The sequence below is a fragment of the Elgaria multicarinata genome, chromosome 20, assembly GCF_023053635.1.
Source record: "Elgaria multicarinata webbii isolate HBS135686 ecotype San Diego chromosome 20, rElgMul1.1.pri, whole genome shotgun sequence".
NCBI lineage: Eukaryota > Metazoa > Chordata > Lepidosauria > Squamata > Anguidae > Elgaria > Elgaria multicarinata.
This window is the reverse complement of record NC_086190.1, coordinates 19,179,553-19,196,248: the sequence shown is the minus strand read 5'-3', so window position 1 is coordinate 19,196,248 and position 16,696 is coordinate 19,179,553. Positions and strand designations below refer to the sequence as shown.

The window sequence follows — 16,696 nt, the reverse complement described above, 5'->3', positions numbered from 1 at the left end:
CAGAATTAAAAGAGCGTTCCATATGGCATTTATTATTTATTTCATTTCTATCCCCTCTAATCCTCCTCCTCTTCATTTCTATCCTCACAACAACAACCCTGTGAGGTAGGCTGGGCTGAGAGGCTGTGACTGGCCTGAAGTCACCCAGTGAGCTTCCATGACCGAGTGGGGGACTTGAACTTGGATCTCCAGACTCCCAGTCTGACACTGTATTACCAAAAAACACCCTATAATGCTTACATACAAGTTAGCCCCATTCAGCAAAGGTCACTTGCAATGGTAATTGGAAAGTTTAATTCCTGTGTGTGCAGTATTGTTGGGCATGTGGGAATTAACAGCTATCCTAGTTGTCTGTTTCTATTGCCTGTGGATTCATGTGCAGGATTTACTGAGTAGTTTATTTTCATTATAACCTCAGGCTGGGACAGATCTTGCAGGAGAAAGCATTTACTTAAAGCCACACAGTAACCCTTAAAAGCTTTCACATAAAGGCACAGTAGCCCTTAAAAGCTCCAACAGAGGTTTGCCGATCCATGCTGGTCCAACTGGAGCTGAAACCCCTCCAAACCAGGCTGTGTGTTGGGAGGGAGAAGCAGATAACCCTGAAAGCAAAGAAATACTGTGAACTAGCAGCGACAGTAGGGGCATTTTCCATAGAAGGGGTGCAAAAAAAGGAATGTCCATTCCAGAGAAGAGGGTGAGGGTGAACAACCATTGTTTTTATATATGTGTTCCTCTATCAGGATGCTTTTTTCTTTTTTTAAAGAATTGTGTGGGCAGAGTGAGAGCCTCGCTCGTTTTAATTGTTCTGCTTTGCTTCCAACTGCTCAGAGATTGGTGCCTCCTCTCTGTTACTCATCTACTCCTCTCTCGGGTGTGAGTCAAAAACATTTGTTCATGGTACACTAAGGTATAAATCACTGAAAAGGAAATAATTTGATGGCGCTGAGAACACACTCTGTACCCTGAACATGCTTCAGGCTGAACAAAAAAGATTCCTTAAGAAATGGAAGCGACAGGCTGCTCTTCAAAAACATGAAAAGAAGACCCCGTGACCGCAGTTTCCCCATTTTTTATTGCCATTGTTTCACATTGGTGCCACCCGAGGCCAGAGAACGGTGGCTTCTTAAAATCCTTGGTATAATGCCCCAAACCAGTAATGCGACCTCCAGCTGCCATAAATCCAAATGGCTTTAAGACACACGCGCGCACACAAAGTATGGAATGGCTTTTGGGTTGGCTGCATGCATAAAGGAGAAAAAGCGGTGCTCGGCAAAGGACATCAGCAGGCAAAAGAGGGGAGAGGAAAAACACAGAGCATGCGCAAAGTGATTAGAAAACACAGCCCCGCAGTGCGCTGTGAAACTCAGAAACTCGGTCAATCCCCCCAAGCAAACAAAAACGACATGGCTGGAAAACGAAGCGCCCCTCGGACGATTCGGAGGAACCGTTTCCCTTCCCAACTTCCATTGGCTCGCACGGTTTCTCCGACCGGTGGTGGCTGCAGGGTCCTGTGGCACGTTGGACCTCCAAGAGAGACAAACTGGTTCCACCCAGGCCAGAATGACTCAGTCGAGGGTGGTGCAGGTCAACAGACGTGGGGTTTCAAACGGTTTGTCCGAATGCGCCTCGCGTGTGTCGCTTCCCGGGATCGCCCGCTTCAGGGGAGGACGTGCCACCACTTGAAAGCAAAGGGCTTCCGCTGGACGTTGGTGCCGCAGTGGACTTCTCCCAGCTGCTTGTGGTAGGAGGAGATGTCGTCGATGAATGTACACATCAGTCCCAGCGGCTCCAGCAACGAGGCGACGTGCTGCTCCAAGCAACACTCGGCTTCGATGATGGGGCCGAAGGGCTTCGGTATGCCCAGGTCCCGGGACAAGACAATCATGTTCACCTGCATAGCAGAGGAGGAGAGGAAGGGACCATTTTAGGGAGGGAGAAGGGCAAAATGGATTCATTTATTTTAATGCAGGCTTCGGAAAACCTAGCCAAGAAAAGACTCCTTGATCTTCCGAAAAACGGTGGGGCGTTTTAGCATGAGATCTGGAAAGTGGCCAAATACTCTTGAGAACCACCCCAGGATGTGACGGCCACCAATCTGGATGGCTTTAAAAGGGGGCTGGATAAATTCCTGGAGGAGGAGAAGGCTACCGATGGCTACTAGCCGTGATGGTTGTGTGCTATCTCCACTATTCGAGGTAGTAAGCTTGTGTGCCCCAGTTGCTGGGGAACATGGGTGGGAGGGTGCTGTTGCACCATGTCCTGCTTGTTCATCCCTGGATGATGGCTGGTTGGCCACTGTGTGAACAGAGTGCTGGACTAGATGGACCCTCGGCACTTCCTATGTTCTTATGTTCTAAGGGTCAGTGCTCCGTTGAGCCTGGTGTGATGTAACTAGGGGTCTCCCACAGGGCTCTGGCCTGCTAAATCAGGGGGTATCAAAGCTCTACCTTCGAGCTATGGCTCTTGCCTTAAAAATAAACATTCTAGTCCTCATGGTTCTGTGTAGAGGGCTGATCTGATCAGGATGCTGCCTTCTATCTAGTTGGCCCATCAGTCGGTCTAAGCCAGTATTGTGAATTAGCCCACGGTCCTAGCTAGCTTTCTCTGGCCTCTGTTTGGGAAGCGGGGGAGCGAGCCTCTCACCATGTTGGGGAAGTACGCCATGGCTTTCCCTTGCTTGTCCATCTTGAAGAGGGCGGGGAGATCCAGGATGTCCTTCTCTTCCAGGCCTAGCTCCTTCTTGAGAATGTCCCGGTTCCAGTCGATGCACCGCTGGGGGAAGAGACGGCGCTGAGTTCATGACCCTCAAGCCCTGTGGCACCGCTGCGGCGTCTCCCCCCTCTCCCCATCTTTTCCTCCCCACTGTCACAGACCGCTTCCTCCCCATGGACTGTTAGGAGAATTGTTATTCTATTAGTCATTACTCGCGAACGGAACCAGCTTTGCACCGGTTGGAATAGCCCTTCGTTTGATACGGGGAGCTTTCAAGCCAACGTACGCAGCTCTCAAAGCCACGCCAACTAGCACCCCTAGGCAAGGTTCTTGCCCTGGTGCACCCCTATAGCTCCCTCTAAGGGAGGGGTCTCTCCACTCCAACCCTGAACCCCCACAGTGGTGGAGCAGGAGCAGGTGAATAACTGCCTATAAACCTATACGCTAGTTAAGGGAGGCTGACACCTAGTGACTGGTGATGGTGCTGCAAGCATCAACCACATGGACTTATTTACAGTAATTAAAATTAAGTAATGCATTTTTCAAACAAAAGAACCCTGAGGTGCACACCTCTAGGGTCCCTTAGTATCCATGCCAAGTATCAAGTGTCTAGGTGTTCCACAGTCTTGGTGACAGGTGGACAGACAGACAGCCTCTTTTCTTACTATAGATTTATTGAAAAGAAAAGACGTGGCCGCAAGCCGCTCTGCAAGGACGGACTTACCTGTACGTACTGGTTCTCTTCCACCATGATCTCGTTAGAGAGGACCTTGTTAATGGTGACTCGTTTCGTGTCTGTCCCGGTGTACCCTGGAAAGGTAAAATGCAGAAAGCTGACCCCAAAGCTACCTGCTGTCCGTCTGTCGTGGTCTTTGGGTTCAGGGCAAAATTCCACGTGGCCGTAGAAGAAAATGTGATGGCAGCAGAAAGGGACAAAGTGGCAACTCACAGGAGCGAGTGGAGAGGGCTTTTGAGGGGGGAGAGAGAGGTCTTAGGTGTGCTACGGATCATGTACGGAAGGAGCCAAAGGATTTTAAGCAGATAATGGGAATCTGGATAAATTAATGTGTTACCCTGCAAAATTGCATCCTGTCTTTTGGTCCTAATGCAGGAGCTAATCCTCATTAAAAAAAGACCAAATTAACAATAACATTACCAAAACGAATTGAACAGCAGCAGAAAATAAAAAGCTGAAATGGAACAGTGCTCTACAGAGACACCTACTAGAAGAACGAAGTTTTGAGTTGATGATGGAAGTCGGCGGGGAAGAGGAGACTCATCAAATCTCCTGTGGCGAGGAGTTCCAAAGGCCAGCTTCCAGCATGGAGGACATCTGCTGCTGGGCAACCATCCACTGAACATCAGCCGGGGGAAGAATATGGAGGAGGTGGGATACCCTGATCACGTGCAGCACTGACCGTTTTCGTTACACTACGGACGGCACTTTCTGTGCGGGACAAAAGGAATCTCCTTTTGCCTTGGCATAACAGTCACTCTTTGAAAGCCAGTGTGGCGGACGGAGGTGAAAGGCAGGCAGATGGCCAACACAACGGCCCCATCCCCACATCTCTACCCAGCTTAGGGCCTCTGGAAGTGTCGTGATTTATTCGTAGCGGCCCCATGCCGGAGTCTTCATCTCCTTTTTAGTAGAAGAGATACGACCAGCCCAGATGGCGCAGCTGTCAGGAAAGCATGCAAAGAGGCTGGTGACGGATGGTGACCCTCCAGCTGCTGTAGCCAGAGCTCCGCGCCTGGACAGATCAGCCCCACGGGGCAGAGGAAGCTCCGAATTCACTAGGGCTGTGAATTTGATTGATTTATTATTGCATTTCTATCCCGCCTTTTTTCCTCCAAGGAACCCAAGGTGGGGTACGTAATCCTTCTCCGCTCTATTTTATCCTCACAACAACCACCCTGTGAGGTGCGTTGGGCTGAAGGTCTGTGACCGGCCCAAAGTCACCCAGTGGGCTCCCATGGCCGAGCGATTACTAGAACCCGGATCTCCTGACTCCTAGTCCGACACTTTAGCCACTGCACCACACTGCCTCTCCAACAGAACCAGCCAGAACTCTATAAAGAGCTGAACACTGTCTCCAAAATAGCTGCACCAACGGTCTCAAGTCTAGGGCTAGGGCTGAGTCACGTTGTCTCCAAATTGCCCAGGGGTCTCTAATGTAGATCAGACATGAAGCAGGCCTGGTCTCTAGAGCCAAAGGATTCATGGTGGACCATGTGGCCAAGTCCCTGGTAGCTGAGTGTGTGAGAGAGTGTGTGTGTACACAGACAGAGCTCCTCCTGCAAACCTTCCCACTTGGAACAGTCGCCCATCTTAACCTGCCCAGCTGAGCTCCTTTTCACACGCAGCAGGTGTTCCTCTTGAAGCAACGAGGGGATGGGTTTCCTCCATGCAGAGTGGCTGGATAACTTACCACCGAAAACACCCACCGCTGCCAGCGTCCAAACTATGGGCCATCCCACCACCCCTCTTTGGGATATAAGATGATGTTTGTAGTTGCTCCAGGACGTCTCCTTCCCCCGTCTTCCCCAGTGGTGACAGATCCAGCAGCTGTGCCCAACGGGGCCAAACTCTACCTTCGGACCTACCTTTGAACATGACGGCTTCGCCATGGCCTTCTTTCTGTTTCTCTCTGAAGAGCTTGTAGCAGGCGGAAGGACTCGCCATGAGCATCCGGAATTGCTGAGAGAGAAAAGGGATGGGAGGCGCCGGATGAATATTGGAATGATGGGGAAAAGCGACCGAGGGAGAGTAAATGACAGAGACGTGAAAGAAGAGATGTCAGGAGCCTCTCCCCTGTGCCCAGCGCAGAAACATAGGCGACGAGCCTTTTTAAACAGGCTAGTTAAAAATGATGCGTCTGCTGAATGTTGTTGCGGGAAGCTTGCCAGCCTGCTCACTTGCCTGCATGGAATTTCTGGCCACCCGTGGCGACCAGGAAGTAGCTAAATACTAGGATGCCTTTGTGAGTTGTGCCTGTGTTGGAATGGTGGCTCCTTCCAGCTCAGCTCCTACATCAGCCTTTCCCAAACCTGATGCTCTCCAGATGTGCTTGGATTACAGCTCCCAGCATGGTGGGTTGGGGATACTGGGAGCTGTAGCCCAGCACATCTGGGAGGCACTGGATTGGGTGAGACGGACCTATATTGGTTCTCGTGACTGTCCCAATTCCCTCGGTCCAAAATAACATTCAAACAACAAATGCACGGAGTCGCCCACCTTTTTGCCAGGAATGGGAACAAACGTGACAAATTCGTCCACGTGACCCACGGTCAGCCAATCCGAATATAGCTCCACCGGCGACTGGACCTGCTGGGCGTGGAGGAAATCCCGGACAACTTTGGTCATCCTTCGCCCCGCGGATCTAAGGGGGTTGGGAATTCCCATGAGGGCAGCGGAGAGAGGCGTGGGGAGGGAAAGGGGGGGAAACGTCAAGAAGGGGAAGTGGGAAGGAAGAACGGGAAAAGAAGGGGAAGGAAGGAAGCGAGAGAGAAGGAAGGAAGGAGGAAGAATTGTGTAAGCCAAAATGGAAACTGATTTATGCAGATTATCATAGAATCCTAGAGTAGTAGAGTTGGAAGGGGCCTCTAAGGCCATTGAGTCCAACCCCCTGCTCAATGCTAAAGCATCCCTGACAGATGGCTGTCCAGCTGCCTCTTGAAGGCCTCCAGTTTGGGAGAGCCCACAACCTTCCTAGGTCATGGGTTCCATTGTCGTACTGCTCTAACAGTCAGGAAGCTTTTCCTGCTGTCCAGCTGGAATCTGGCTTCCTTTAACTTGAGCCCGTTATTCTGTGTCCTGCACTCTGGGAGGATCAAGAAGAGATCCTGGCCCTCCTCTGTGGGACAACCTTTTAAGTCTTTGAAGAGTGCTCTCATGTCTCCCCTCCATCTTCTCTTCTCCAGGCTAAACCTGCCCAGTTGTTTCGGTCTCTCCTCATAGGGCTTTGTTTCCAGACCCCTGATCATCTCGCCTTGAATGGGCCCCCTCCCCAACCCCCCCTCAACATTTCAAAGGAGATTGAGGCCAATCCATGGAGGGAATCCCCATCAAGAACCAGAGGAGGGCCTTTTTCTTTCATGCCCTATGAATTCCCCAGGAACCCACGGCTGTGTACTAGGGGGAACGGGGTGATGGACAAGGTAGACCCTTGGCCTGAGTCTGCCGAACGGTTCTCATCAGTTGTGGTGGTTAGTAATGGAGCTGCTATTACGGTCCAAGGGAAGCAATTTTTCAATACCAGGTGCCGGGAGCAAACGTTTGTGGAGAAGCGTTCACGCTCCCCTTGTGGGTTGCCCAGAAGCATCTAGCTGTCCACTGTCAGAAACAGGATGTTGGGCTGGATGGAGCAAAGCGGTCCTTGCATTTGCTTCGGTTTATGTGACGAAACTCATAATAAACGAGCGGAGGAAGATGAGCTCCGTCTAACCCATCTGCGGAAATCCCCAGATTATCTGCATAATGTGTAGATCATCCATCATCCATTGGATTTCGCTGGCAACAGGTTGGCTGATCTCATTTTAAAAACCGTGCCCTGCAGCTCGGGACGCCTAGTTTAGTTTACAATGCTAATAAAATCATCCTGATCGAGACAACGGAACCCAAGCGAGAAAAGATGACCGCTCACAACCCTGGAATGTTAGTTATTGGGCAGATCAGACATGTAATAAATGAACGAACGAAGAAACAAATACTTAAGGCTAAAAATGGATGTTGGAGCGAAAGAGAGAGAGAGAGAGAGATGTGGGCAGGACTGGTGAAATTCTGCAGGTTCCTCTAAAGCAGGGGTGTTGAACCTCTTTTAGTTCGAGGGCTGATTCCATTACAGAGAAGCTCTCGGGGGCTGCATTCTAGTGGGCATGGCCAAAGGCAGAGGGGGAGGAGCCAAATTCACCAAAATACCAGCATATTGTAGCTTAAGGCTATTTCTGCCAGGAACTGAGCATTTCAAAATTTTAGAATGGGGGAAAACAGCATGGAAAAGTCTGGAAACAACTGAACGGTTGGTGGACAGGGGACAGGGAAGGGGATTTGGTCCGTAGGCCTGGAATTTCACAACCCTGCTCTGAAGTGATTTTTTTTAAAAAATTCTACAGAGTCACAATGGTGAACTTCCAGTTTAAAATGGAATCCTTTTGCTAGACTGAACTTCTAATGTATAGAAAGTCAACTGCTGCTACTCTAGGTCTGGCCTGGCATTCTTCATAATGTGTTGGTTTACAACTCCCATCTGCCCCAGCCAGCACAGCCATGGATGATGGGAACTGTAATCCAACACATCTGAATGCTGCCAGGTTGGAGACGTCAGCCAACAGAGAATCACAGTTGATGTCCGCTTTCAACTATTTTTTTCCCAGAGGTTCTGGCTGCCCAGCCTTATAAAAAGAAACCATTGTGGTGTTTGCCGTATCTTTCTTACGTGGGAAAGCTGCTTCCAATGAGGATCCTCCCCAAAGGATATTCCTTTCCACCGACCGTCACCGGCGGACTGACTTCCAAATTCCCGAAAGAGTCCAAACTGGTGACCACTTCGAAGAGAGGTTCCCTGGTCACGTAGCCAAAATCTGGGCCCTGCCGGAAAACAAATGAATGAAGAGTCTCTTACACTTATGTCAGCTAGAGAGTCTACTACAAATGCTTAAAGACCTGACCCACATTCAAAGGCACTCTTGATATTAATGCCATGTGGTGGCACTGAAAATAGTGGCTCTTCATTGGGCGAGGGAAGGAGGAGGCATCCGCACCTCTTAAGAACATCAGAAGAGTCGCACTGGGTCAGACTGAGGGTCCATCTAATCCAGCGTTCTGTTCACACAGTGGCTGCCTGTCTGCCTGAATGTGATATCCACAAGTTGGGCATGAGTTTCATGGCTAAGAACCTGGATCTCCCAGGTCCCAGTCCAACGCTCTAACCACTACACCACACTGGCTCTCTCCTATTGAAATGTCCACAGAAGCTGCCAATATGATGATGCTTGGAAGGCCAACGAATGATTCGTGGTCCAGTGATCTTGCCCGAGAAAGAGAGAGAAAGAGGACCTGCACGGATCCTTGCCTTGAAACAGCTGGTGGAGTTAAAAATCAGTTGGGAAAGCTGAAGTGCTGAAAGCTAGCTGCCACCAACTGCGGCAACACACCTGTCTTGCAGCAGGGATAAGATGTCGCGGATTCAAGTCGACACCAGAAGGATATACGAGCACCAGATCTGGAATACGCAATTCCAGCGTTTTGGGAGAGCTGTGCCCCGAAAAAGGGAAAGCAGAGAAGGAGTTGTGCTGTTAGGAAGCGGGAGGGGAAGGGAAGGCAGCGAGAAAAAGATACGCACATCGTATACACCACAGAGGTTCGGTGTTTCACATGAAGTTCAGCCGTCTTTGCCAAGCGGCTTGCGAAACAGGGAGGAAGAGTCCTGCACTCTGTTCAACCCGACACGTTTGACGGCGGGCTCAGTTCAGGGATGAATAACAGCTGCCTGAGCTTCTAGCAAAGCTGGCAGGATTGCTGGCTGCCTGGGAATGATGGGAGATGGAGTCCAACACAGCTGGAGGACACCAGATCGGGGAAGGATATCTTAAATAGTGTAAGAGTAGGAAGACAGAAACCTGGTAAGCGTAGATCTGTTCCCCATCAGCTGTTTGGGTCAGCTGGGATCAACAGGCTGAGTCCCATGGTCTATCAAACCCAGTACTCTTGACACTGATTGGCAGCCATGGCTCTCTAGGGTTTCAGGCGGCAGTTTGCCCGGGTCTGCTTGGAGATACCTGGGATCAAACCTGGTACCTTTTCAATGTAAAAAGTGTCCTCCACCGAGCTACAGCCTCTCTCCAAAAAGCATAGCCAATCAGTGAAGGCATAACCTATCAGTGATCCTGCATCTTGCTACCTGGAGAGGCTGAGGGACGAACGTGGGACCTTCTGCATGCAAAGGTGGGGCTTCACTACTGAGCTACATGCCTTCCTGGCGCATGTTTCACATGAGGGGATCTATGCACTGAAATGACACCGACGGAAGCCTCAAAATGAACATGGCGCAAATACCGGGAATCCACCCAATGTTTGGTAGTTCAGGGAGAAGGGTGGAGCTAAGGGGAAAGGAAACCACGGAGGGCCAGATTCCAAAGGTCTGAGGAGCTATTTGAATAACGAGAAAGAGAGATCAATAGATTGTTAGATAGGTAGTATTGGAATGATGTACTGGGAGGGGGTCCTAGGCGTAAGACGCAGCAAAGAAGAAAGGGTGGAGGTGTTGAAGGGAACAAGAGACCTGCAGGCTCCCAAGGGTGGTGGCGCTGGAAGAGTGAAGGTCACAGGGAGGGAGGCGTCATGATATGAGAGCAGAGGAACCAGCCACGAATTCTCCCCTTCCAACACACCCTGCACGTGCTAGGCGTAAACTCTCACACATGTATTATCTTCCAAACAATTAAACTTGGTTCAACGCAGAGGCCGAATAAAGGCAGAACGGGCAGGCAGGGAAAACCGGACACCTGCGAGAAAGTCAACCGTTCAAATTCCAGGAAGGGGTTCAGGTTCAAGCCGAGCCCCATGGTCAATTGGGTTGCTTGTGCCCACGTCGCGAGGGCGTAATCCCATCCCTGTGATTCAGTTACTGGAAGATACGGCGAAGAGCATCACGGCAGGGTATTTATTCCCCCCCCTCCTGCCAGGAGATGTTTTCGAGAGTGCGCCTGCCCTGCTGGGAGCAGATGACAGGTTGACAGCTTCATCTGGAGTCCGGGAGAGAAGTGGGTGCTGCCGCCCTTCCCTGGACGAAAGAGCAGCTTTCCTTAAAGGCTGTGTGGGCTTGGAACGCTCTCCGGCCAGGGGACGGGCAGGAAGCCATTTGAAAGCCTTGAGCCTGCATAACATTACAATAGCATGAATTCTCCTCCACTGCTACCCTAAATAGACTTCAAAATGACTCAGGATATTAATTTCATTGCCTTAATCATTCAGTAATCCTGACCGAATGCCCAGCGAGGTGGTGGAAGTTCTGTTTTTCTCGTCCAGGGATTTCTCGCCCGGGACGGCAAAGTCTGGCTGAGCTACAGGGGGTGGCAAAGAGCCCTGATGCTGGATCAGACCAAGGGTCCATCTTGTCCAGCACTGTGTACACACAGTGGCCAACCAGCTGCCCACAGGAACACACAAGCTGGACTCTCCCACCCATGCTCCCCAGCACCTAGGGTACAGAGGCATACTGCCTCTGATACTGGCGGTAGCACGTAGCCATCAGGACTAGCAACCATTGACAGCCTTATTATCCAGGAATTTGTCGAACCCTACTTTAAAGCCATCCAAGATGGCGGCCATCTCTACATCTTTGCTAGTGAATTTCATAGGCCAACTCTGCGCTGTGTGAAGGACTTTCTTTTATCTGTCCTGAATCTCCCACCAGTCAGCTTAGTGGGATGACTCCATTGGGTTCTAGGATTAGGAGAGAAGGCTAAAAAATGTCCCCCTAACTGCTCTCTCCACCCCATGCAGCATTTTGTACATCTCTGTCATATCTTCCATAGCTCGCCCTTTGGCCAAGCTAAACAATCCCAGCTGCTGTAACCTTCCCTCTTAGGAGAGATGTTCCAGCCCCTGGAACATTTTAGATGCCCTTTCCCCAACTTTTCAATATTCTCGTTGAGGTGACCAGAACTGCACACAGTATTCCAAGTGTGGTCACGCCATATCTAGGTATAAGGGGAATGTGAGATTGGCGGCTTTGTTCTCAATTCCTTTCCTAATGATGCCTAACATGGACTTTGCCCTCTTCATCCAGCGGCCGCACGCTGAGTCAACGTTTCCTTTGAGCTGTCCGCCACAACCCCAAGATCTCAGTCTTGTTTGCCGGGTGTCTAGGTGAGATAAGAACAACACACATCCTGGGCCGATATCGTGACATCCAAATCTTAAGGCAAAATCCTGGAGCCGAATCATTTGAGAGACAAGATACGGACTGGTTGTCCATCAATCCATAACTTCCTCCCCTTCATCCTTTCTACATCTCTATTCTCTATCCAGTACGACGGCGACACAATTAGAGTGTACTCGTCTGCAGAACCGGCCCTATCATTACGCAAAGTGAGGCCGTTGCCTCAGGTAGCAAATGGTGAGAGGTGGCAGCAAAGAATGGTCATGCCAAACGGGGATGATGGACACTGCAGTCCAACACATCTAGGGGGCGCTTCATTGGGGATGATGATGATGATGATGATTATATCCTGCCTTTTCCCCAGTAGTACTAGTGTCTCTGCTCTCGCCCCACCTGACAGGGTTTTCGTTGCATCATCATCATCATCATCATCATCATCATCATCATCATCATCATCATCTATTTCTTACCTGCCTCTCCGATTGGATCGAGGCAGGGAACAGCAGCAAGCATAAAATACTGATTAAAAACATAATATACACCGTTAAAAAACATCCTAAAAGCATCCTAAAAGTATCCTAAAATTCTACTGGATTATAGTTTACAAATGGGATTGTTGGATGTTTTGCAAAACTTTACCGAAACAGGAGGCAGATGCATATTTAACTAGGGTGACCCTATGAAAAGGAGGACGGGGCTCCTGTATCTTTAACAGTTGCATAGAAAAAGGAATTTCAGCAGGTGTCATTTGTATATATGGAGAACCTGGTGAAATTCCCTCTTCATCATAACAATTAAAGGTGCAGGAGCTCTGCTAGAGTGACCAGATTTAAAAGAGGGCAGCTTTAACTGTTGTGATGGAGAGGGAATTTCACCAGGTTCTCCGTATATACAAATGACACCTGCTGAAATTCCCTTTTCAATACAACTGTTAAAGATACAGGAGCCCTGTCCTCCTTTTCATAGGGTCACCCTAATTTAACTGACTCCAGAGTAGTTGTTTTAAATGGATATTATTATTATTATTATTATTATTATTATTATTATTATTATTAATTTATTTATATAGCACCATCAATGTACATGGTGCTGTACAGAGTAAAACAGTAAATCGCAAGACCCTGCCGCATAGGCTTACAATCTATTGTTTTTATGCTTTCATTGGTTTTAAAATTTTGTATATATTTGTTTTTAATGTTCACTGTTTTTAACCTTTGTAAACCGCCCAGAGAGGTTCAGCTATGGGGCGGTATATAAATGTAATAAATAAATAATACATTTGGAGATAAAATAAAATAAACCAGGCACACAGTTAGCTTGGGTTTCTTTCTCTGTCCTGTTCACTCCACTTGCAAGGATCATGCATGGAGACACCTGTCTAAAGGAGAAATGCCCCTGGGTTCTTGTGGCCGGTCATAGAATCATAGAATAGTAGAGTTGGAAGGGGCCTATAAGGCCATCAAGTCCAACCCCCTGCTCGATGCAGGAATCCACCCAAAAGCTGGACCATCATGATACTGATACTGCACCAGGAAGACCCACTTGGCAAAAACAGAAACCCCAAAGGCACAAATGCTGGTTGGCACAGTGGGGAGATGAAAGCTGTCGTAAAAACGATTTAACGGGAATGAGGATAGGTTGGATTAGTGCCTTCGGTTTCTGCTGACTTGGAGAAGTCGGTAACTCCAGGAGGTGTGAGAATAAAACCTTCCTTCCGTACTTCTCCTTGGTTCCGCCCTTTGCTTCTTGGGGATTAGCAACCCGCGATTTGCTTTCAAGAGGTGGAAAACTGAAAACAGCCAAGTCTGACCAGGTGTGTGCGTGTCCTTCCCCTTGCGCTGAATTCGTCTCTTTGCTGGTCACAGGTTCGATTCCCTACAGGCGTTCGGTTCATCAGCAAAACCAAAGGACGCCTGCTGTGAACTGCCCCCCACTCCGAGTTATAGCGCAAAGAGTCTGCAAAAGTTACAAGAGCAAAGATGCCTTGAAACCTGACAGCTTGATTGCAGCAGAGGCATTCAGGGACTAGGGAGCACATAAGCCCCATAAAACACTTCTGCAAGAAGTCAAGTTGAGCTACACCAGCTCCCAAATTCCACCCCAACGTTTTCATTTGGCTTCTTTCGCCTCCGAACGTGTTCCCGAGACCGGAGAACCACACGTGGGTTCTCCGTCACTGGGTTCTGACACACCACCTGTTTGTTCATCCGCCTGGTAGGCTGCGTTTTATTCAGTCGTTCCCTCAAGAGGAGAAAAGTGGTTTCATTTCCACTGTTTCAGTATTAAAAGTGGTGCTGTAACCAAGAGATTTGCAATGAAACCTCGATATTTCTTAGGGGTGCAGTCTCCAACACATACAAACCTCCTTGGGATTGGAGATCTCTCTATCCCAACACCATCAAAGGCATATGTAGCAGACACCCAAGAGAGGACCTTTTCAGTGTCTGCTCCCAATCTCTGGAACTCCCTGCTGAGAGAGGGAAAACTGACTCCCTCTCTGTTGTCTTTTCGCTTGGAGACAAATACATTTTTATTCAGGCACATCTCTGGCAAATAAGCTGGTCTGTTGCTTTAATTGGTTAGTTAATTGTTCCGTTTTTAATTGTGTTATTAATTGGTTTGTTTCTATGGTGCATTTTAATTGAGATTTGTTTATCGTCTGTTATTTTATTCGTGTTGGCTGCCATGACTGCCAATTTGGGTGTGGGGGCAGAAAGACAGGACATGAATTAAATGAGAAATACATAACACAGCTCAAAAAAAGCACCCGAGCAAACAGTCTGTCTTTTGAAAGGTCTTTTTTTGTACGTCCAGATGGGACGCAGGTTTTAAATATATACCTAAAGAGAAAGAAGATTCAGGCCTTCAATTAGAAGGCCAAGGGAAAAACAGAGCGCGATCAGTAGTTAAATGGGGACTTTTCTTCCTTTTCTACAGATGAATCTACATCCAACTGAGAGCTGAATTCTGTGACACAAAATGGCGGAAATGGACGAAGGCCTTGGTCTCTTCTGAAATTTCTGTTACTTTGCTATTACCTGCAAGGCATCAGTTGCTGGGGCTGACAAGGAGAAAAGAGACCTCCCCCCCCCCCGATATTTTCTTTTAGAAAATGACCTACTCAGTTTCAAGTTCCCTCTCTCAATGGCTGAGGGTCATGGGTAGTAGGCCTGTAATGCTACTGGTTTTGCCAAGTCCTCCTCAAAGTAATTAATTTCCCCTCATCTCGTTTTCCATTAAGTGGGCCCCCAAAGGCTTACGGATGCACATGAACCTCGCCAGGGTGGTGGTGGGAACATTCAGCTAAAATGTCCCATCTGGAAAACGAGATGGGAAAAGATAGTTTGGAGGATTAGAAGAAGCTTCGAAGCCAAAGATTGGAATATAATATGTTTAGCTGCTCTGGAGTCTGAAATTGATTTTCTAAATGCTACGTATCTTTTAAAGAGAGGGCAGATAGACGTAGGTGCCCAGTTCTTGCAAAACGAGCGAGGGATCAACATGGTATTCCTATGCAGCATGACAAATCCGGGACTGACTGTACTCATTCGAGGCATGATAAATGATAGATTTCGCCACATTTAAAAGCGATTGACCTTCTCCGAGCGGGCACGGACGGAAAAAGGAGACGTTTGTGGGTTGTAATACCGACGGCGCCTCACCCTTGCCCGTCTCCGGTTACTGGCAATGCCGCAGAAGCCATGAGGGGTTCTGCCTCGTGGCCGGGAACCCGCCCGCACTCCCCGAAGTTTCACGGGTGTTGCGATTTCACGGTGTGTGTGGATCCGTCTTTGGGGTGAGGAGAAAGGGCTGGCCTTTGCTGTACTGGTTTCCGCCTGTCCTTAGCTGACATTGCCTGGCGCATTCTGTTGGTGGATTATTAGGACAGCAATACCCATGCCTGATGGTTTATCCCTAGATCACCCCATCCCTAAAGGAGAGATGCACAAATGTGCCAACCTCATTTTCTCTCTGCATTTCTCGTTTTTCCGTACCCAATTTCAGTTCGCCCCGAACTTTGAGAATTTCTCCTGTCTTAAATTCGGTTCATCCCGAACCTTGAGATTTTTTCTCCCTGCCTGAAAATTCATCAGCATATATGTGCACGCTGGGTGGTTTTTCGTAGGCATTTTTGCTTAAATGGAGAGCCAGTGTGATGTGGAATATGCTGATTTTTATCCTGGTTGTGCTTTTATATTGTATTTTATATCATGTTTTTATACTGCTGTTTTATACTGCTTTGAATGGTTTTAATTTTTGTGAACCACCCAGAGAGCTTTGGCTATTGGGCAGTATAAAAATGCAATAAATAAATAAATAAATAAATGTAGTGGTAAGAGGGTTGGACTGGGAAGACACAGGTTCAAATCCCCACTCAGCCATGGGTGAGTTTGGGCCAGCTGCTAACTCTCAGCCTGGCCTACCTCACAGGGTTGCTGTGAGGATAAAACGGAGAAGGATCATGTAAGCCAGCTTAGGTTCCTTGCAAGAAAAAAAATCAGGTTATAAACATATTATTTTTATGTATTATTGTATACCCATGTTTTGCATGCAATTTTCCTAATGGAATGAGCTTTTTGAATATTCTCTCCCCTGTTATACACATCTTTGTATACATTTTTGATCTACAATTTTTTTAAAAAAATGCATGCCAGGAGATGGCACAACAAGAAAATAACCTTCAAAAATTCATGCTGTTAGGAAAATTTCTTGCAAAAAAGAAAAGAAAAGAGGATATTGTGTAACTCCACTGCGAAATTCGGAAAGTGTGAATTTCGAAGGAGAACTCATTTTCCGTTTGAAGGAGCGAAATGAGGTAAATTCGCATTTAAAAGAGAACTGAGTTCAAATCTCCCCTTTCCCCAACCTGGTGTCCACTAGGCAGGCTGGGGAAGGCTGCAATAAAATGTCCAGGTAGCCTGTTCTGCTCCTACGATTTGATCTGGGCTTTTTTAGACGACTCTTTGCTGATGTTGGGATGCCTCAAAGGGAGCAATTTCAACATTGAGAAGGCAGGTGAGAAACAAACCAGCCAGATTAGAAGCAGATGCTGCTGTCTCAAAGCTCCTTCAGAGAGGAACTGAGCAGAGGAGGACGCC

The 16,696-nt window shown here is 48.3% G+C and overlaps 1 protein-coding gene across 1 annotated transcript in view; it reads right to left on the bottom strand.

The window, feature by feature from the left end:
- Positions 1–1,584: 1,584 nt before the first annotated feature.
- The window catches only part of LOC134411402 (protein-arginine deiminase type-2-like), a 35,056-nt gene continuing 19,944 nt past the window's right edge, over positions 1,585–16,696 (bottom strand). Inside the window, exons 11-16 of the mRNA XM_063145174.1 lie at positions 8,151–8,302; positions 5,951–6,095; positions 5,320–5,413; positions 3,440–3,525; positions 2,647–2,775; positions 1,585–1,894 (exon numbers count right to left, since the gene is read on the bottom strand). Of these exons, the coding sequence (XP_063001244.1) occupies positions 1,661–1,894; positions 2,647–2,775; positions 3,440–3,525; positions 5,320–5,413; positions 5,951–6,095; positions 8,151–8,302 (840 nt within the window). The 3' untranslated portion in view covers positions 1,585–1,660. The remainder of the gene's footprint in view (positions 1,895–2,646; positions 2,776–3,439; positions 3,526–5,319; positions 5,414–5,950; positions 6,096–8,150; positions 8,303–16,696) is intronic.